Below are 22,198 nucleotides of genomic sequence, written 5' to 3'. Positions count from 1 at the left end.
TTAACAACATGGCTTTCCATGGTTTTCTTTCCCACTGAAAGAATTCCAGTACCTAACTTCATTGTCCAGTTCTTAATTTTTCCAAATTATGGAAAAATTATCCCTCAAAATGCTTTCAAGGGAACAGATAATTGACATACCTCCAGTTTAGGTGATCCATATCAACACACATTAGCAGATAAGTGAATTGAATGTGGTCATATCCCAGAAGAGATCCTGTTTAGGATTCCCATTGCTACTGCTAACAATTTTTCCCTGACTGGCACATCAGTACCTTTTTTCCAGTCATTGAAGAGTGAATGGAAAGAAACAATGATAATGCAAAGTTCCCCAGCCGTGCAGTTCTGTTCCCCTTCTCAAGGGGATTTGTCAAGGGCATAGATATTTCTAAGCAAAGTTTCTTTCGGTATTTTTCAAGAGCATACCTGAAATAACCACTAAGTCTTCAGTAACAACTGAGTTTCTTTCAGAAGAGCAGATGACTGTCCTCACTCGCATATGAACTTAACCAAAGCTCTAAGCTGAACTTACTTAAAGCAAGTGAACTTCTCAACAAAAAAGCACTCTAATCCCACTTGTCAGTAAACTGATTTGTATATAAGAATTCTAAAGTAACCAGTTCCATTACTTCTTACCAATAGAAGTGGTTTGGAGGGCCCTTCCTTTATGAAAGGGTTTAGTTAAAATTTCAAATGTATGTTTAAATGTCACAGAAGTGACCATCCATTTTGAAATAAAATTGACTTTTGTATTGGAAATGGTAGAACTGTCTTAATGAACAGTCAAAAATACCATAATGTCTTAGGAAGTAATATTCCTTTTAAGAGTAGTTAGTTTACTGACATGCTTATATATGTTTCATAGATACATGCATATAGATTTTGCATATAAAAGTTTATTTTGAAACATTAATGTTTTTCAAGTGGTTATTTCTTCATTTGCTGTATTTTAAAAGCTTCCATCTATGTTTGTTCCAATGAGTGATCTGCCTTTTGCTCTATTTGCCTCGTTTGTCTGTTTGTAACAGCCCTTTTAAGTCAAGAATTTTATTGGAAAAAGACAAGTGAAATCATATTGTGGATTTGTTAACCTCTGTTTTATATACAGTGAGGATCCAGTAAGCTGCATCATGCTGTCTAAATCAGTTTATATATGAATGGTAGCACAGGGGTTTTCTAAGCTATTTTCAGTCTTGTTTCAGAAAGAGAAATCTATTTAGGAACACTGATTGCAAAAGTAACAAGAGGTAACTACAATGGCTGTAATTAGGAAAAAATAAATACGTATATTAAGTCGAGAGAGAGATGTAAAATGAGTTTTGTAGTGTGGTCAATGGAACTAAATGGGGAAATTGCAGAAGACAAAGAAATAAAATTAACTATTTAAGTTCACTGAAAATGTCACTTAATCTATTTCATCTCCTGTTTTGGGGGAAGGAGCAACCAGTGAGGAATCCAGGACACAAATATTGATATACAGTGGTCATAAACTTAATGTAGTGGAACAAGGGAAGTCCAGGTTAGATATACGGAAGAAGTTCTTCACTGTGAGGGTGGTGAGGCACTGGAATGGGTTGCCCAAGGAAGTTGTGAATGCTCCATCCCTGGCAGTGTTCAGGGCCAGGTTGGATGGAGCCTTGGGCGACATGGTCTAGGGTAAGGCGTCCCTGCCTATGGCAGGGGAGTTTTAACTTGATGATTTTAAGGGCCTTTCCAACCCTAACTATTCTATGATTCTGTGATTTTTGTAGCTTAAAAAGTGGAATAATGAAAGAGGTGTATAATAAAGCTTGAATAGGAGCTGAAAATGTCTGTGGGAGATGCGTAGTTCCCATGACATTGCCCCTGCCTAATAGCTGTGTAAAGACTAGTAATGCTGTTTATGTGTACAGACAGTGTACGTTCGTGCTGAAAATCTGCTTACCACAATATGTAGGAATACATTAAATGGGCAAAGCTTTTCTGACCTCTGTCAGATTTTCCTGATACCTAGCATTCTTTGAAAGAAATGCTGGTGCTGGGTACACATTATACCTTTGAGGAAAATTGATTCCACTAACTGTATGTAAAGACAGTACCACAGAATATAGTGCTTTTCAGCTTTTTTGGCTTCAGCTGAATCTTAAAAATAGTCAGGTCTACTTTTTCCATAGCTGAATTACTTCTTTTGTATGGTTTCCTGCTTTTCCTTAAAGTGAAATCAAGCAAGAGGAACAAAAGGTTGAAAAATGAGCTTGAGCAATGAAGCAGCATAGCTTTTCACAGTTTCTCACTGTTCTTACTTGCATTACAATTGTACAGTTTCCTACATAGTATTTCCTCAAAATTTGGAAAATGTGGAAAAACTCGGAAAACATGTGGCTTAGCTCAGTTTCCAAAAGAGATGCTGTTCCGGTAATGTTTTAGCTTGTGAAGTCTGCCCTTTTTCAGGGTATGGGTAAGCAGTACTTGGGTGGCATCTCACTTCTTGTGTTTACATATATAATTCACATAGACACTCTTGTAACAAGAAAATCACACCAACTGGCACATCTGTCAGGTAGTGTCAGTAAAGGGAAGTTGCAATCCCTCTGCAGTGAGCATAGGTTCTTTGTCCTACAGCAGCAAACAGCCTGTAGTTTTAGCAACTGCAGTTGTTGTAGATCTGCAGAGCTGGAGTACACCAGGTTATCTGGAGTGCTGCATCAAAGTGCCTTCTTATTTTTAAACAGATAAGGTGTTTTCGTGATGTGAAACTAAAATCTTATTCCAAAATGATTTAATTTAAAATGAAAAAAAAAAAAAAAGATACATATCTTTACCTATTATAGAAGTAGAATAAGGGCTAGTTTTGCACATTCCCATATATATTTACCAAAACCTGAATTAAGTAGACCAGATACTGGGAGATCTCATGTTAAGATGGTATGTTTGGGATTTGGGTTTGTTTTGGGGAGTGGGGTTGGTTGTTGGGTTTTTTCAGCTAAATACAAGTGTCATGCTTGGTTGTCGTCCTAGGTACAGTACACTTGGTATTGTAGGCATGTCACATTTTTGCCACCTTTTTCAGGACATAAAATGTTGTTTGTCTGCAAATGCGCCCGTTCAGATGTTTTAGTTATCCCCAACCGTGTCCATCTGAGCAGTGTTGTTCTTAGGTGCATCTGAGAGAAAAAGGTTGAAAAGAGAAAGGAAATCTGTTACAGAGCAGTGTTTCTCCAGCTGTGTGCAGCCAAGCCTCACAGAAGGAAATTGGCATGGTTCAGTGTCTTGCTGGTGAACACTTGCTTAATGTTTTTGTTAACACATCAAGTGCTTGATAATAGTAGCAGGTTATAGGAGTCTGGCAAAGGGAAACTCTAAGCTGCAAAATCATTGCTTCCAGCAAAAAGTTTTGGTGTCATTTGTGTAGGTGAAGTCTCCTCCCTGCTGTCACTGTCACAGGAAGGCCTGCAGACCTGCATTCTTTGTCAAAGAAGCTGGTCCTAGGTGACCATTAAATGGATTTAATTGATAAAGCGTCTCCCAGAATCTACTGGTGCTGGTAATACCTGCCAGAAATGGGAGAAGATGCCATCAGTGGTGGCTGGCCAGACAAGGCACAGTCTGCTCAACTTCTTTAGAGAAGTTGTTGTAGTGGCAAATGTTCTGTAACCGTAGTACAGTTCAATTTTGTCTGCAGGGCATGATTTAACTAATGGTGTGTCTGATGGGTTTCTAATACAGGTTATTCTGCTCATCTCTCATATTTTAGCCTGTGTTAGAAATGCTTTAGGGGTGACAGTACTTTGATATGTGTGTAAAGGACAATTGGTTATACCCAAACTGTTACCTGTATAAACCTTAGTATCCAATTTAAACAAGGAGAGAAATCCTCAATTATAATGCTGCAAGAACAAGCAAGCACATGATTTGAAAGTAACTCTGTTTTAATGGGTTGTTCCAAATGTCACCTGCTGTTGTGCTTCTGAATATATTCTGTAGTGCAAAGCAAAACTTCCCTTATTTTGCCTCTTTCATCTTCCCTTTTCTGAAGTCCTATTTCATTGTTTCTTTAGATGGCTTACCCTTACTTTTGTCCTGTATATAACAAGTTATTTTTCTCTGTGGAAAGCAGTCTGTTTACAAGTGAAATAGAAGTGTGCCATGTTTAAAAATGAGATGCTATTCAGGTTTTGGCAAGCGTAACAGGGTTATCAACAACTATAGATAGTGTATGGCTTTCACTCTCACAGCTGTAATTGATCCTACTTTTTTAGCAGTGGACTGTAAATACTGCTGCATGCCTCTGGGATAATCATAGAATAGTTCGGGTTGGAAAGGACGTTAAGATCATCTAGTTCCAACCCCCCTGCCATGGGCAGGGACACCTCACCCTAAACCATGTCACCCAAGGCTCTGTCCTACCTGGCCTTGAACACTGCCAGGGACTGGAGCATTCACAACTTCCTTGGGCAACCCATTCCAGTGTCTCACCACCCTTACAGTAAAGAATTTCTTCCTTATATCCAATCCAAACTGTTTAAGTTTGAACCCCTTACCCCTTGTCCTGTCACTACAGTCCCTAATGAAGAGTCCCTCCCCAGCATCCCTATAGGCCCCCTTCAGATACTGGAAGGCTGTTCTGAGGTCTCCACACAGCCTTCTCTTCTCCAGGCTGAACAGCCCCAACTTCCTCAGCCTGTCTTCATACGGGAGGTGCTCCAGTCCCCTGATCATCCTTGTGGCCCTCCTCTGGACTTGTTCCAACAGTTCCATGTCCTTTCTATGTTGAGGACACCAGAACTGCACACAGTACTCCAGGTGTGAGGTCTCATGAGAGCAGAGTAGAGGGGCAGGATCACCTCCTTCAACCTGCTGGTCACGCTCCTTTTGATGCAGCCCTGGATACGGTTGGCTTTCTGGGCTGCGAGCGCACACTGAAGCCAGCTCATGTTCATTTTCTCATTGACCAACACCCTCAAGTCCTCCTCTGCAGGGCTGCTCTGAATCTCTTCTATAATGTATAACTAAATTTTACATTTCCATATTCTCTTAATTTGTGAGCAAAATGTAATTGTCTAATGAAAGCCATCCAGTAAAGATTTAAAGAAAAAAAAGTGCTTTAGAACATTTCAGGGCCTTTTTGTTCTTATTTCATTTCTTTTAGGATATAGGTGTCTGTACCTTCTATTTAGCATGGAAGGGTGTGTGTGTGTCTGTTCTTAAATTTCCTTTATCTTGCTTTTCAAAAGCACAGATAAAAACATAAAACAAAATGCCACATACTAATGGGGTGTTTGAGGGGGATAGCTCACTGGCATTCCTCATACTGTAAATACTTTAATATTTAATACGGAGGAAAAAAAGTAAATGTCAGGAGCTGCCATCTTAATTTATATAGATGAGGGTGCTAAGAATGTTCTATGCCTTGGTTTTTAGACTTCTGAGTACTCAAGATACGAAGGTATATGGATCCATACAGCAAACAGATTCACAGGCACTAATTTCTTTGCAGTTGGCCCTTCAAAAGTGAGAATGCAGAATTCTCTCTGGTTTTGAAGAATTTACTGCAGTCCCTGCACTGCTAATAGCTGTGTTTCAGTGCATCAGCTGAACCCGGATGTAACTGTTGAGCCTTCGAGTATTGAGTTTGTTCTATAGGAACTTTCTGTGTAAGAAACATTTTCAGCACTTCTGTTTAATCATTTTGTGCCGATTTTTGAGGTTAGGACTGACAAACTCTTCTAAAAGCAATAACTGTTTGCTTTCATGCACAGAGCAATCATACATTTCCATTGCTGGTAGAGAATTGCTTATTAATGCTCAGCCAGGGAACACTTCACCACAAGCTTTCAGGAACCTGTAGTAAAAAACTTGGAGTAGTAGAAAAGAATCTGGAGTATTTTCAGGTTTTGGGAAAGTAAAAGAATTGTTGATTAACTAAGTTCTGACATCCTTCACTCTATCCAGTTTTGGTCTAATGTAGGATTCAAATTTCTGCAAAGTTCAGCTGTTCAGAACAAAAGAGATATTAGCCAGTTGTGGAAGCGTTGGTAACGTTATTGATAATGTTCTTTACCAGTAGATTAATTTGGACCAAGAACAGAGCTTGTGTTTTGTTCTATTGCAGTAAGCATCTTTTGGTTCACTTCTAGTGTTGCCTTTGTGTATTGATTGAGTAACCCCAGAATAACTAATGTGTTTTCTGGTCTTATGAATACTGCGAATATGCAAATACCTTGTAATGAACTGAAGTGCTCATTTCTATTCTCATATAGCTATCAGTTCATCCTGATACAGAGCTCTTTCATAACCCGTTCCTGCCAAACAGGCACTGTGGAATCATCTTTGTTTTCCAAAAGGATATCTCTGAAACATTTTTTTATACCAAGTGTTTACTGTAGGAAGCATTATTTTAACCGTATTTGATTCAGTCATGCGAACAAAACGCTGGAGAACGACTCCGCCAGTGAAATTGTCTGACAATGTAGCATTTAATAAGGGCCAAAAAAATGTGCTGTTACCTAAAATGGACAAAGAAGTGTGATTCAGTAAATGCTACCTGAATGTTTGCAGTGCAACTTCTTAGAAGAGCTCTCAAAATATTTAAATCTCTCATCCCTTGTGATGCATAATAAAATCCAGCAGGTAACCAGAATGTTGCCGTGCTTTCCAAAAATGTGTCCCTGCTGGCCTGCACACTTGCAGAACCTCGTCAGGAAGACAGTCTTTCTGCCTTTTGGAAATGCTCAGTAATCTCCCAGTATCTTTGTTTGCTTTCGTTTTCTTTATTTCTTATTTCCCCCTCCCACTCCACAGTCATGCCTCCAATTTAATTCCCATTCCCTTAGCTTGCCTAGATCAGCTTTCACTAGTAAAACACAAACCACTGACAGCTCCTTCTGTTTGCTGGAGAGTTTATTTTTTTCCCAAATATTTGTATTCAGCAGCATTATTTATACACCTGGAAATTTCTCTGTGGCTTGGCAACTCCCTGAGGTTAAGTTCTCTCATTGAGCTCTGTGTTGTGTTCTGGTGGTGGATTGTTTTGGTGGCAATTTGTTTTTTGCTTGAAGGCAACCAAAGTTGTCATTGCAGGAATCGGCACATTTGTTCACAGTTGCAACCTGACAACTCTCACCTGAGGTCCTGGTTTCAGTAATGTGTTGAGTAGGTTCAGGCAGGTAGGTGACTTCTCGCTGTGTTGTAGCTGTTGCATCTCACTCCAGAACCTGCATACTCACCTGGAGATGAAGTTACTTTTGCATGGCTTTCCATTCCTGATTCATTGGTAACCTGAAGTGGTGAAGTCTGAATCTACAGCCAGCCAGTCTTTTCTGCCCAGCTGTGCTTTTCTCAGGGGTATCTGGACAGTGCTGTCACTCTTCAGTGTAAGCATCCTGAAAGTCAAGGAGAGCCCACTGGTTCAGCATCCAGTGCTTTTGGTGGATACACAGGGGAGCTTAGCTCGGTGGGGTCCTTTGTTCTGGTTGCTGAGAGAATCTCAATATATAAGCTGAAAGTAAACGTGTCACTCATTTATTATCTTCCTTTCTGGCAGTGCTATGATAACTTCTGTTTTATGCAGCCAAATGAACTTGGGCACTGAAAACCGTTGGGTTTTTTTCTTCCCTCTCTTGTTTTCCTCTGAACTTTACTTTGCCTACAGCTATTTTGTTTCAAGCTATTAGGGGTGTCTAGTTCAAGGCAGACTGGTCTATTACATATTCAGTAGTGTTCGAAGTGAAGACTAGCATATTGTATAAAGAGGTGGATAACATTGTGAAGGAAGAAAAGTCAGCTGCAGTGGTCCTTAAGAAATTGAAGTTTGAAAATGAGGTGTCTGCATTACACATGGGTTGTGAAGTTAATGAAACTGGAAAATGGCCTCTGGTAAACCGGTCACTCAAATGATCATGCTATAAAGTGTGTATAATCCTTGAAGTAAACTACTTTAGTATACTGCTTTATTTCTATTTTTGTAAATATTGTGATAGCAGTTACTGGTTAAAGCTCAGAAAAGTGTCATGGCTCTCTTAACTTGCAGCAAAGGTGGATTTCCAACTAGTCAAATGTGGTCAATTATTGCCTTGATGTATTCACAGTAAGAGAATGGTAAAAGGAAAGGAAAAGATCACCTGTTTTGAATTTGGTTATTTCAGGTTTTAGTGTATCACTTTTTATTCTGATCACACTACGCATCCTCATATCAAACGGTGAAAATGTCAGACAGGTGGAGCAGAAACGATGACAGAGAGAAACTGATTTCTCCAGTTGCCTTGAAATGGCAGCTGTGGGAATGACAGGCTTGGAAATGAGGAGCATATCTGTAGTACCTGACTTGAATTGTTCTAAACAAGGCATTGAGCTGAATTCTCTCCGGTAAAAGCTGATAATTTGAAAGTGCTTTGGAGTATGGTATGTTTTGCTTAACTGACTGCAGTCAGAATTACTGAGCATAAATTGTGCATGGACCTGGTTTTGAAATCTTCCCAACCCTCTACATTCAAAATACTTATTTCGGCAAGTACAGAAGCAATTCGTATCAACATGAATTTGATTTTGCTGTTTTCCTTGAGCTTGTTATCTAGACAGCACAGTTTAGGCATGTAAGTGACATGAAAACTTAACGTTGAATGTCAGGAGGTTCTGATTGTATCTTCAGGTTTAGCATTTTTAAATAAAAAGGATAAATAGATGCAAATGTATCGGATAGTACCCATTTTTAGAACACATTTCTTCCAAAAACTAAAGATGAAAACTTCAGAACTATGTCCTAGCTAAGCTGACAGTCTCAGCATGCATGTCCCACTTTGCATGTGTATCTTTAGGGAGCTGTGTAGGCCTCCATTAAATACTACTAGACTCAGGTTTTTTAATTCATCAGCCTTACGCATATTTTACGTGATACTGATGCAGCATTGTGAGATTTTAAAGCATCTGTGGGAGGTTAGATTGTTACTGATTTAGCAACTATGTTCTTAAGGTGGATGTATTTCTCACTTTCATGAGTCAAAAAATACAAGGTGATCGTTTAGTTATTATTTTCCTTGCTGTTGTACTCGTTATCCACCATTTCTGCAAAACTCCTACTGTATCCTGACAAAACTACTACCAAGCAGGATATCTTTGTTTCTTTGCCAGAACATGAATGTACGTGGCATGCACAGGAGTAGATATAACCCCTGTATAAAGGACTAGAGATGCTTACGTGTTGTCAACACTTACAGGACTTTCTCAAATTAAAAATGTGTGTGCAACTTTGAAAACTGAACACTGTTCTTTGTTTTCCTGTAATTTCAGAGTGTCAGTAGTATACCATGTCCTGTGACTGCAGTCAGAACATTACCCACCTTCGAAGTTAAACAAGCAGAAAGGCCTTCAAGCAAAAGCAAAGATCTTCCTAGGGATGAAGAAAAAGAAAAGAAAAGGAAAAAACACAAGAAAAGATCTCGGTCAAGATCTCGATCACCATTCAAGTATCATTCATCATCTAAGTCCAGATCTAGATCACATTCAAAAGCAAAGCACTCACTTCCCACTGCCTATAGAACTGTCAGGCATTCAAGGTGGGTTTGGAAACCAAACATATTCTTTCAAGTTCTCTGTGGGCTAACACAATTTTTTTTTCACTTCTTCCATTATTTATGCGTCTTCTTACCCATTACAAGGGATATAGTCACCTTGAAGACAGTATGTAAATATCGTCAGATGTGGAAGGTCTTTGAAAATAGTTTTAATGAGATAACGAGTCATTGATTTCTAATTACATAGTGTGAAATTTGTACCAGTAAATGCTTTTTCATTCTGGTCTGTGAAATACCTGGCAATAATGTGTAGGAATGCAATTACAGCGTTAAGAGAACTTGCTAATAACTCTGTGGCTTTTGCTGGAGTAAAGTAACCAGACAATATTAAAGTAAGAAATAGAGGTAGAGAACTGCGTGGTTGAACAGCAAAGCTCAGAAAGAAAGCAAGCATTTGGGCAGCATGTGAAAAAATGATGGATGAATGGCTGGAGAGAGATGACAGGAATCCAAGAAGAGTGAAAACAGAGTTTATGAGTAAGGAAGACTGTAGAATGAATGTAGCCCAGTGCAGTTAACTGTATTTAATCTTTATTGAGATTAAATGCACTATATTAGTTACCCAGCTATAAAACGATATATATTGTGTTACATTAATACTGTTAATTACATTTAAGACATTTGGGTCTAGGCAACTTAGAGTTTATTGTGTGTAAAATTCGTCATATCCGAATCCCTGCTACACAGCAGTTACTGTGGTCAGTAGGAAGGGCTTATTGTTGAGGTTGTATTCTCTGGATCATGCTGCAGAGCAGTGTTTAAGTAGCTTGTTCAAATGAGTTGTGTGTATAAATACTATCGCAGTTATGTATGTATGTGATGTAGGCAAAATCATACATTTCTTTATCTTTGTGGCTATGCCTATGACATATGCTTCTTCCTGCAAAACAGCTTCTAGCCCTTTATGGTGGTGTGACAGAACTTCTCATCTTGTGCATTTTTTGTTTGTTGATGAAGTTTCTAACTTCACTAGGATAAGTAGGTGTTAACACATTACAACTCTTTATTTTAAGGTTAAATACAGTACTGTTGCAGAAAACATCTCTGCTGTTCAGAGATTCAGCGAATTAAATGAACATAACTTGGGCTGAAATGATCAGTCGGTCGTGCTGCTTATTTGACTGCCTTTGACAATAGATGATCATGATGCTCTGTTATAAGGCATATTTCAAAGTACTGTGTATCATTCCTTTTCTGTGCTTACCACTGTGTAAAGGGAATGACGCTGAATGAAGCTTTCCTTGTTTAAGTAGTGAATGTAAGTCTTCTCAGAGTTAAGGATTCCCTGGAAAAAAGTCTCCTCAGGTGAATCACTCACCTTTTCAATTTCCGGTCAAGCCGTTTTTTCACTTAAACATTCCATGTCACTTCATCTAAACTATATTGCATATATTTATCCATGATTTTACTAATAACATGGTAAAAGTAAAGAGAAACATCATTGTAATGCAAGAAGACCCAAAACCAAACAGTAATCTTCTGTGGTACCTTGAAAAAGAGAAAGAATCACCTGAGAAGATCCTTATCAATAACTGGGTATGCAGCTCAACACAATAAAGATAATCCTGCATGTTGCGTGAGTCTGCATCAGGCAGTGACCAGATGAATGGGAACTTGCAAGTTCAGATTGATATATACCATGATATGTTTTCAGTGACTTCAGGGAGGTAAGATATATGGTCCTTTAGAAGCCTGAGTATTTCCACCAGCTCGTGTACTTTTGGTTCTGCTGGTGAAAAGACAACAGTCTTCCGATGTCTACCACGTACACCGTGGATAATCTCATTATTGATGGGTTTGGGTTTTGGGCTCTTTTGCCGGCCAGCTGGTGGAAAAAGTACACAAAAATCTCCAAAAACAGTTAATCAGCTGGAGCTAACAGACACATAAAAGCCTTAATGTTGCGAACACCTGATTAAATCTGGTTGGGTATTTCCTTGAGCAGCTGTTGAATTCTACAACCTGAGAAATCCAATAAAGCTTCATGCTGGGTAGCTGTGTTTTGGAATTACTTCAGAAAAACTCACCACATCTTGCACATATTTTGCGCATTATAAAACTTGACAGAAGTTAGATCTGAATGGGAAAGGGCTTTCCATTCAGCCTGTCTTTCTGTTCTGCAAGTACTGGTTGAAATGAAGGTGTCTGGAGGGTGTCTCTCCCATTCAGAAACCTGTTGTTTCTGGGAACTTAAGACAGTATCATCAGTGCTGAATGGGTGTCTGTTCCCTTTGAGCTTTTTGCAGGCCATAAGAAATGCAATTGGTGGCAATTATTTTAGGTGGGAGACCTGTTAGAAATCTAAGTGTACCTTCCTCTCTATAGCATTTCACGAGAACATGGCTAAATCTAAACTTCTGACCAAGGACCTCTTATAATTCAATTGTAAAGAATATCTTTCTCCTGCAACTGATACTTAATACAAGTGGCTGTATTGGTTTAATGTAGTCAGTAAAGACAATCAAGTCTAAGGCGGGATGCGTCAAGTGTCTCCTCATCTGGAAGATGTTCTGTTTGGCTTCAGCTAGAGTACTGTGTCCAGTTTTGTGCATCCTTTAGAAGGAATTAGACCAGCTGGAGGATGTTTAGAGGGAATCATCAAGAATTTTCAGAATTATGAGAATTGGAATGACTGTTTGGAAAGACTGAAGGAAGATGAAATAAATCTTCATGTATGCCAAAAAAGAGGGAAATGAACATTCTTCTTCAGTCCTTGGAGTCTGGACAATAAGTAACGGATTTAAATTGCTAACAGACTAGAAAGCTTTTCGTAGTGTCTCAGTGGTAAAGGCAGTTAATACAGCTTGGAACACTCCATTGTGGGAAATTTATGTATGAAGAATTATAATTTGGAGAATATTGAATAGTCTTTATTTCTTGAGGTCTTTTCTAGCCTTGACTTTCTAAGTAGGACCCACATGGTCTCACATTGTACAAGAAATGCTGGTGATTGAAGGCTTGCTTTATTGAAGGTGTTTGCTACGCCTTAACTTACTCACTGTATTTCCAAAATTAAAGCTCTTGCTCCTGAAACCAGAAAATTTGGAGAGTAATCAAGAGTGGGAGGCTGATTCATAACCTAGTTAGATATGGACATGTTTTGTCTTGCATGTGTTTAGACAAAAAATAATGCCTTGTCTTAGTAATTGCCAAAAAAGGTAAAAGTTGTTGCCTAGCTAGAAGATATGACTGGTTTCCTTTCTTTTTTCTATGTATTTATATATTTAGTGTGGACTCAGAGAAGATTATTTCCATGGATTGTCTTGTCTCATTCAAAACGTGGCACCTTTCGCATCTCTTTCCTCTTCAGTTTCCTCAGTGCTTCACCTAAACCAGTATTTTTTTCCATAGATTACCAAAAACATTGGATGTTACAGCTTACTATTGAATGGTTATATAAAAGGACATACCTTCCTGGGATAAAGTGTAAACTATTTGTAGAGGTCAACATGTTCATCTGGTATTAAATGAATGGTGATAAGAGATAGTCTTCATTGTGTGGATATTGATGCTAAATTATACTGGAACACCCTATTTTGAGTAACTGCTTTATTTGAGTATCTCAGTCTGATGTTGTATGTTTGAGATTTTATTGCCTTATTTTATTCTGTTCAAAATATATATTCTAACCTACGAATCTCAGTATAAAGTGATTAATGCTGCTTTATTTTACCTCAGGAATGGACTGAAGAAAAAGGGATTTTCCATTTCTGTAGTAATTACTGCTCCAGTTCCTGTTAATGAACACAGGATCTTTTAATAAAGAAACTTTCATAACTTTATTAGAGAGTAGCTTATTAGGTTTGAAGTATCTGCACAGCGAAGATAAGTATTTTGGATTTGAAGTCATTTGAACTATTATATTTGAATGAACTGTGACAGCCAAAAGAGGAGTTATGTTTATTTCATAATTTTTCATTAGGCTATCTTGCATTCAGATTATACTGAATTATCTCTAAATTGTAATAATGACCACTCAACACATACCCTGTATTTGGGGAACTGTCTTGAAGGCTTAGATTTTGTGAGGTTTCCATATAAACATTAGTAGAGCTTCTCTTTGAAAAGACTTTTGAGTAATTACTATTTAATGGTATAAATTCTTTCAAAAAGTAAGATTAAAAATCACCTTTACCGTATAACTTATCATGACAAGTTAATAGAGAATGAGAAGCGGGAAGTGAAGTTAAATGTAGAAATTTGCAATAACTTTCTTTGCTCTCTATTCAGGGGATGTTCAGTATACTTTTCAAGCTCTTCGTTTTTGGTTTGTGTATCCTAATACTATCTTTTCTCCAAAATGCTTTTTTTTTTTTTTTGCATAGAAATCCTACAGATGAACGTTGCAATATACTTGTCTATATACCTTTTTATACCTTTTGTTTATTATTTATTTTTGCATTGTTAGAGGTCTAAGGGCTCCGCTTCATTTAAAAATAGTCTTTTGTGGTAAGATGCGATATTTGTACTGTTGCATTTTCTTTTAAATTCTTTCTAATGCCTTTTCAGCTCTGTTGGAAGTAGAAAAATTTTGTTCCAATAACACGAAGTTGGTTCAAAGTATGCTTCTGGGTAGCATAACCAAACCTGTTTTGCAGCACCAAGTTTTAAATACTGCAGCTACATAAGGAACCCAGATATATTGTCTTAATTGCGGCATGTAGTGTACTAACAGCAGTTCTCTTTATATCTGCATGTTATTTTCCTGGAACAAAGTTTCTGTACCAAAGTTAGTCCCATCAAGTTCCTAATATTGTGCAGTTCGAATTCTAGACCAACTTGACAGATTAAAGCTTAACAAAAATCATGGAAACAGTAAACCATGCCCAGAAGTGCTGTGAGGTGTTGCAGCGTGGATTGCTGTGGAGCTGTTAGTCCCAAAGAGATAATTAGTTACAAATAAGTACTCAGTGTCAAAGATGGGGCACATTTGTTAAATCTGATTGGAAAGCAAGCAGTCTTTGGTACCTTTGGGTCACCTCTAGTAAATGTTTTACCAGTATCTTTGTTCCTAATTGATTTCAGAGCACCACTAAAGAGTTTGCTGTGAAATGCACCCAAGAGTGGTGCTCTTTAAAGAAGTGTAGGTTGTCAGTCACTGGAGTCTTCAGTAATGCTGTTCTAGTTGAGAAGTGAGGCTTCATAGTTGGCTTTTAGTAAATGAAAAGAATTATGATATTCATCTTAACTACCAATAGATCTTTGTGCTACATGATCGAAGCTAATGATGTATTTGTATGTGTGAGTGTGGTTTGTTTGTGTATGTAAGAGGAGTGGAGGGGAAGCAGAGGTACTCGTTACGTAGTGATTTTGTTAAATGACTCTAGATTGAGATGGAACATTTAAACTTCTCTTTGATACTGTTTTTCTTTTTTTCTTTACACTGTCTAGTACTGCAGGAGTACTAAGCCACAGAATTTATCCAGTCAATGAGTTATAAACAGTACTTGGTAGTTGCATACTTTATTAACTGGTTACTTTTCAGTAGGTTTAGGTAGAGTACATGTGTGTATGTATGTGTGTGTTTGTGTGCTACTTTTTGCCTCAATGTTAGGAGTTTAAGAGACTTGGAAGTACCTGGGGTTTGAAAAAAAAAAAAAAAAAGGTTTGGGTTTTTTTCTCCTTCCAAACTGATTTTCTCATTGCTGAGGCAGTGTCCATTAACGTAGTTTTAATTCCTATTTTGTAATGAGACATACTAAGCTTTGTAGCCCCTTGAACTGTTGGGACCCTACTAAACAGAAGTGATACTGGCTTTAGAAGGAATAGAGTGCCTTTTGAAATAACAGTCTAATGAAAGCAATAATTGATGTATTGCGGTAAAATTGTTAAGCTGCTTTTAACTGTTTGAACCTAATGGCCAAAGTTCTTAACATTTGGTGATGTTGTAGAACCACAAACTTCAGTTCATGAAAATGAAGCTAATGACTTTTTCTTTCTGATTGGACTTTTTTTAGGCTGGTCCATATAGGCATGTTTCACTAACGTTCAGCTTTTGGTTAAGGGACTGAGCCTTTTCAGGATTCTAGTTAATATCAAAACTAGGACATTTTATTCTCAATGTGAAGTGTGTGCCTCCGTATCACAGACTCACAGCATCCACAGGGACACTGAGCATGGAGCCGACTCTGAGCAGCTCATCAGTGGCAGCAGCAACAGAGCGGGAAAATTATCAGGCAACTTCGACAGCGAAAAGATTTGACTGCTGGAGCTCTTTTGAGGGAAATCCTGGTAAAATGTCAAGGTGTCTGACTGACCCCAAACTTTATCATCTGTTGGTTTTTTCCTTTTTAATCCTTCTGAACGGCCTGGTAAAGATCAGATTTCTAAGTAACAAAGCAATTAATTTGCAACACTTTAACTGTCATTGTGATTAATTTTTTTCATTTTCAGTTGATCTCTTTTGTTGTAGGTGTAAGAGAAATGGTTCAGGAGTGTGTGTATGTATATATATTATATATATGGTGTGGGTCTGCAGAAGAGCAGTGATTTCACAAATGACTTATGTTTTAGTCACAGCAAATTAGGTACTTTCAAGAATATCAGTGCTTGGTATACACGGAATGACATGCCTATAGTAAATAAAAAAGACATTAAGCAAATAGAAGTAAAATTATTAGAACTATATATTTTAGTGAGAACAAGACTGTTACTGCCAGGAATTTTGGGGGTGGATTTGGGGTTGGTTTGGGTTTTTTCTTTTTTCTTCCAAGCTGGGTCCCTGAATCACCCCCTTTATCATCCACCCTTCCCCCTGCATCTGTCAGAACTTTTCTCACTCCATTTGTTTTGTTAAGAAATACTTGGATTTTACTTGCACATCCACTTAATACCAAATCATAGAGAAAAGGAGTTAAGCACTTAAGTTGATCTCTGATCTTAACTGGGCATGCTTTATTCTTTCCTCTCTTGATCTCTTTTTCTCACTTTTCTAGGAAAAGTATTTGAAGCCAAATTGCTAGTGCCAAACAACACCGATCATGGGTTGTTGGTCACTTGCACAAGTGAAAATACTGGCTGTGCTGGGATCATTCTGCACCATCTGGGATAAAATTTCCTGGACTTGTCAGTGATGGAGATGTGCTGAAAACAAAAACTTGTATTTGTCTCAGTGATGCAGCAGTTCTAAAACCATACCACTAATTTGAGAAGACAGGGTCAGGCCTGACAGTCTCAGGCTTTGAGCCAAATTGGTCTTCTGCATACCAATGCTAACAAATTCTGTTGCCACAAAAGGTGGCAGGGCTAAAGTAAAACCTTTCCACCTACTGCTGCAGAAGTTGAGATAAAATAGCAAAATATACATGTTTTTGCTATAGCAGAAAATAAATGTTTCCCCCCCTGTTGGGAGTGAAAAGCAATGGATAACTACATCCTAAATGTCTTGAATGGGTAAGAAATTTTTATGCAACTGACAAGTCTTGGACACTAAATACCCCATGTTGATGTAAAATAGGCATTTGAAAGGTGTTCTATTTGCAATTGCTGACAGCACAATTCCACTGAAATAAAAGTAGTGAAAGAAGTAACAAAAAGCAAACTTCTGTATTATTTTTTCCCTGCTCAGGTCGCGATCAAGGTCACCTAGGAGAAGGGCTCACACACCAGAAAGGCGGAGAGATGAAAGAAGTGTTCCAACAGCTTACCGCATTAGTAACAGTCCTGGAAATAGTAGGAAACGCCCACGTTCCAAGTAAGTATACCTGCTCCTGGAAAAGGTTATGTCCTGGCATCATAAGGACCATGAGCATTGCCTGATGTGTTGTAACCTGTCTAGGTAGAACTTCACATTTCTTTATGTTCTGGGTTTTATTTTAATAAGCAGATATTTCTGGGGAGGAAAAAAAAATAATAAGAACTCTCATTGTCCTTCTCGAATTGTTGCATATATTGAAACACTAAATGTACAACCCAACCAGTGAACTTTAATATGCTACTATCTCCTAGCTGTGAGAGTTCGTATTTTATTTGGATTCTTGTATTTCCTTCTTTTTGAGTTATTTTCTTATGCTCTGCCTGTGTGAACCAAATGGCCTCTGCACAGAGGTCACATAGTGGTATTATGTTATTCCTACTGGCATTGCTTGGCATCTCATCATGCCTGCACAAATAAGGGGAAACTCCAGTTTAGCAAACAGTATGCTTTACATTTAGCAATTATTTTACTAACAGAGTGGAATGTGAAACATGAATCAAGAGGTGTCTTTTTGAGAGCACCTTGCATATGGTCTCTCTGAACCTATTGTAACCAAAATGGCATACCAAATATTATTTAAGCTGACCAGTTGGAGAAAGAAAGTGTGCAAAGTGTGTGCCCAGAAGGCTTCGAAATGTTTTGTGGCATGTTACACCTTCAACATGCAAGGAAGTGAAAATTTTTCGTGCTTATATACGTACACCTGAAGTGTACATAAAACCCAACACACTGAATTACTAAACTGAGCATACCAAATTTTTCTTCTAATTGGCAAAGATTAAGTCTTAACCTGTTTCTCCCTCTTTCCTGTGGAATAAGAAGCAAACAGATCACTTTCAACCATACGATTATTTAAAAATGTCTATTTGTTTCCTGAGGTAACTTTCCATGTCTTGACAGTTTCTAATTAATTGATGTGTGGTATGCATAATTGAGAGCTTCATCAGTATACTTCAACTGATTCAGTTTTTCACATTCATCAACTAGAGATGATAAAGGCTTCTGTGGAATTCAGCATGCAGATTTGGTTAAGCAGAAAATACGTAGAGGCTTAAAATGTTTTCCTATAAATTCCTATAAACAGGAATTTTTTCCCAGCCCTGTGCTGTTTTCAGTGCAGTGTTGGTGTTTCTGCTGCTTGACCATTCAGCATCTTAAGCTATAAATTATCTTTACAGTTATGCCACTAATGATAAATTATGATGGTAATTGTGAAACAAACTAGATTCCTCCTTAAACAATATTTATTTATATAAAGTGGAAGTTGTTCGTATAAGTTGGAAGCTTATATAAGTTTATGTAAGTGGAAATGGTAAACTTCTGTTAGGCCTACACTTCACAACAAAATATGGCAGTAACTGCAAAAAATGATGGACTGAAGGAAGAATATTGTAGTTACACATAGATGAGAATATTTTGCAGCTCTGACTGCAGAAAACCTACTATTTTAGCCCTCTTATGACTGACATGTTAATTTTTTTGTGCAAAAATGTGGATGAGTGATGGACTTGTTCAGTTATGGAACAGATTCTTCACGATGGTGTGATGGAAGCAGAGGTTGGGTTCGAGGTCTCTTAGAAGCTAATTAGTTTACTTGAGCTTTCCATGAGTGAACAGTGTATATTTTGCCTAGTAGCTGAGAGCAGATTTCAGTCTTATGTGGCAGCAGTCAGCTGAGTGGGTTTTATTAACCATCGCTACACTAAGTAGTAGGCAAGCTTTAGGATCCAGTACTGTCAAGAGGACTGAAAGTTAGAGTTCCTGAATACTGCAATGTTGTAAGCTTGCTTGGGACATTAATCTGATGTCAGTTATGGTGCTGAATAGCTAGCATTGCTTATAAACCCTTAGGTATATTTCCAGAAGGAAATATGTAAGAACTAGGAAGCTGTGCTTTGTCTTGTTTGGGAATTACTGGCTCACTGCTTGTAGAATGAGGTGTGCTTCAGAATAAATATAACAATTGTCTGTTGTTCTGCTTATCCTGTACCTCAGTTGCTATCACAGTCACTTTAAAAAGAAGTCCAGTGTAAATGAGTGTTTTAATCTGACTGCAGTGAATTACTTTCCACAGAGAATATGCACAATTCTTTGATGCTAGCTTTTGTACCTAGAAAGATATTAAAAAAAATAAGCCTAATTTTAGCAAATGTAATGTTCTAAAAGTAGAAAATGGTTGGACACATTCATTCAGCTGTTACCATGTTTGTTCTTCATAATCTGAGATGAAAAATACTGAAAAAGGTAACTGTAAAATATTCTTGCATGATGCATGTTTGGGATTTTCAAGAGTTAAGTATGAAATATGTTCACAGCTCGATTACGTTATAATGTTTTAAGAACTGGACAATTACAGTACGTAATCTGCTTGCCAAGGAAAATCCACTTAGTGATTATTTTTGCAAGAAAAGTTTAAGGAGGTTTTGCAATTATAGGTCTCGAACGTTAAATACTATATAAAGACCAGATATTTGTATGATAAATTCTAAGCATCAGAGGTGTTGAGTGTTGATACGGGAATTTAATGTTATAATGTAGCTGCTATTAAAGTAGCAAATTCAAAATAAAATCAAAATAAAGGAAGCAATAATGTGATGCTTAAAAGATGGCTCAAAGTTTTACAGTGCTTTTAGAGGTTCTAGAGGCTTCAGCATTTTTCTGAACAGACTTCTAGCAGTACATGCTAGAGAGATATGCCTACAATGAGGTATTGCCTAACTCTAAGTCATTACTCCAGTAGTTCTAATTGCAGTAATATCAATATTGGTGTGTAAATCAGACAGCTGTAAAATCATAACCATGTATAAAGATTTTGATAGTTCTGTCTCTAGTATATTGCTGATTGAGTTCTCTTTGAGCTTAATATTGCATGTGACGAGGCTACCTCTGTTTTCCTCATCTGTCAATAATGAAAACATCAGGTACCCATAAGCCCTTTGTTCCAGCTCTCATCATGACAAACATCTATCTACTTTCCAATTCAAAAACTGTTTGCACTTAAGATGTGTTGCTAGGTCCAGGTTTGTTTGGGTGGCATACAATACCTTGTTTATAATTTTGAGCCTGCCATTGGCTACATTAGATTGGATCACAAGGGAGTCATTTCTTTTAACAAACAAACCATGGATTTGCCTTGTATATCTTTTGCATAGTTATGATTCCATGGTTTAGTTCATTTATGAGCTAGGAAAATCATACGGGATATAAATTCTTACATTTCTCATTATATTTTAAGTGTCTGGTGTTGTTTGGAAAAACACTTCCCTCTAGCAAAGTCATTCTGCAAATCTCCAGTGGAAGATTTTTCACCGTCATCCTTCAAATTGTCGAATACTGTCCAGTAATTCCTGTGTATCTATGAAGCACCATTCCAAGTGAGAGCCTGAGGTGTTAGTAGTTGCCTAATGTAATATGTTAAAAAGAGCTTCTGAGAGAGTATTTTGCACAACCATAGAAGTATTGGGGTAAAACTAATGCTTGCTGAATGCATGAGAAATATTGTGTGGAAAAGTTTTAGAAGGGCGACAAGTGACTTCAACTGAGCCAAGTGTACTATTGCTTAAATATACTTCAATAGAATATTTTCTTCTTACAGAAGTCCCCATGAAAAGAAGAAGAAGAGGCGGTCTAGATCACGTACCAAGTCCAAAGCTAGGTCTCCTTCACCATCCATGTCACCAGGCAAACCATCCACACACAAAAATTCTGTACATTCAGCTAGCGTCTCTCCTGTGGAGAGCAGGGAATCCAGCCAGGAACGCTCCAGGTAATATACTCCTCAATTGTATTACAGCAATGCCAATGTTTCTTTTGTGGGTCTTTTGATCTAACATGGTGAGGAGCTTTGTGTGTGTGTAATGTATGCCTATTAAAAGTGGAAGATTCTGGGAGGACAGCACTATGTGCATCAGTCTAATGAAGACATTGGATTTCTGTTGCTTACTAGAGTAAATACTCTACATATTCTTACAATAAAACTGGTGCATAAAATTCTGCAACTGAATTCTAAGTTAGGAATTGGAAACTCACTGAATGGGAGAACTCTTTGAAGTAGAGTTTTAATGGAATTGTGATGTCTGTGCGAGATTCATAATTCGATTATTTCTACACAATATGGAACAGTCCTGTTAAATTCCTAGGCTGTTACCCAGACTTCTCTGCATCAGTTGTGTGAGTGGCTCTTCTGACTGTGACTTGTCATGGCTTCTAGTTGAATGGGAGAACTGTTGACTTATGAGATACTTGTATGAAGTGTCTCTCATATGTATAAAAATCATGAGTAAAATGTATTTTTGAAGTATTTACTATGAATTCTTAATTCTAATTTTACTTTATTTTTAGGGGAGTTTCTCAGGAAAAAGATGGCCAAATCTCTTCAGCAATCGTGTCTTCAGTGCAGAGTAAAATCACTCAGGTACAAATAAAAAATTCAGAGTATGTTACCTAATTAAGTGTGTCTATCATGTTTTCTTACCACCTTCTTCTATTCTGAGCTTTGCATGTGATGTAGAGACATGTTCATTGTCATTCTTAATCTGTTTGCATATGAGAAGAACAATTTTGTTGCTTCTGTAGCTGCTGTCCTTTCAAATTTAATCAAGCCTCTGAAGACCAAGCTTAATTCATTATGCCACAGTATATCCACTGTTATGAAAGTCGCATTATGCTACAGTACCCCATCTTACCATGTAGGGCTCTTAACAAGTTTCATGGAAGAAGGAAGGAAGGAGAAATAACTTGGCAAGGGCTAAGTTTAAGCAGTATCTTCAACTCACTTATCTCACCCTGGTTGCTGTTTATGTCTCTGAACAATTGTTGTGATTTTGTTGATATATTCAAGTTTGCTGTGAATCATGGCATAATAAGTAAGTGCCTGTATATGCTGTATAGCAATCTAAGTGCATTCAGCTCATTCAGCTTCCCTAATGCAGTTTTAAGATACCCAGCTTCCGTCA

The 22,198-nt window shown here is 37.7% G+C and overlaps 1 protein-coding gene across 6 annotated transcripts in view; it reads left to right on the top strand.

Annotated features, from left to right (window-relative positions):
- Window positions 1-22,198, top strand: part of SFSWAP (splicing factor SWAP) — a 49,551-nt gene that overhangs the window by 25,310 nt on the left and 2,043 nt on the right. For 4 of the 6 annotated variants that reach the window (XM_065693148.1, XM_065693153.1, XM_065693151.1 and 1 more), the window contains 5 exons: window positions 9,264-9,529; window positions 15,636-15,791; window positions 17,115-17,240; window positions 20,839-21,009; window positions 21,585-21,657. In XM_065693148.1, coding sequence (XP_065549220.1) covers window positions 9,264-9,529; window positions 15,636-15,791; window positions 17,115-17,240; window positions 20,839-21,009; window positions 21,585-21,657 — 792 coding nt within the window. The remainder of the gene's footprint in view (window positions 1-9,263; window positions 9,530-15,635; window positions 15,792-17,114; window positions 17,241-20,838; window positions 21,010-21,584; window positions 21,658-22,198) is intronic. The other 2 variants (XM_065693149.1, XM_065693150.1) reach the window with 2 other exon arrangements.

The sequence above is a fragment of the Lathamus discolor genome, chromosome 12 (genome assembly GCF_037157495.1).
Source record: "Lathamus discolor isolate bLatDis1 chromosome 12, bLatDis1.hap1, whole genome shotgun sequence".
Lineage (NCBI taxonomy): Eukaryota > Metazoa > Chordata > Aves > Psittaciformes > Psittacidae > Lathamus > Lathamus discolor.
Note: the sequence above shows the minus strand (reverse complement) of the source record. Positions and strands in the feature narration are given on the sequence as shown.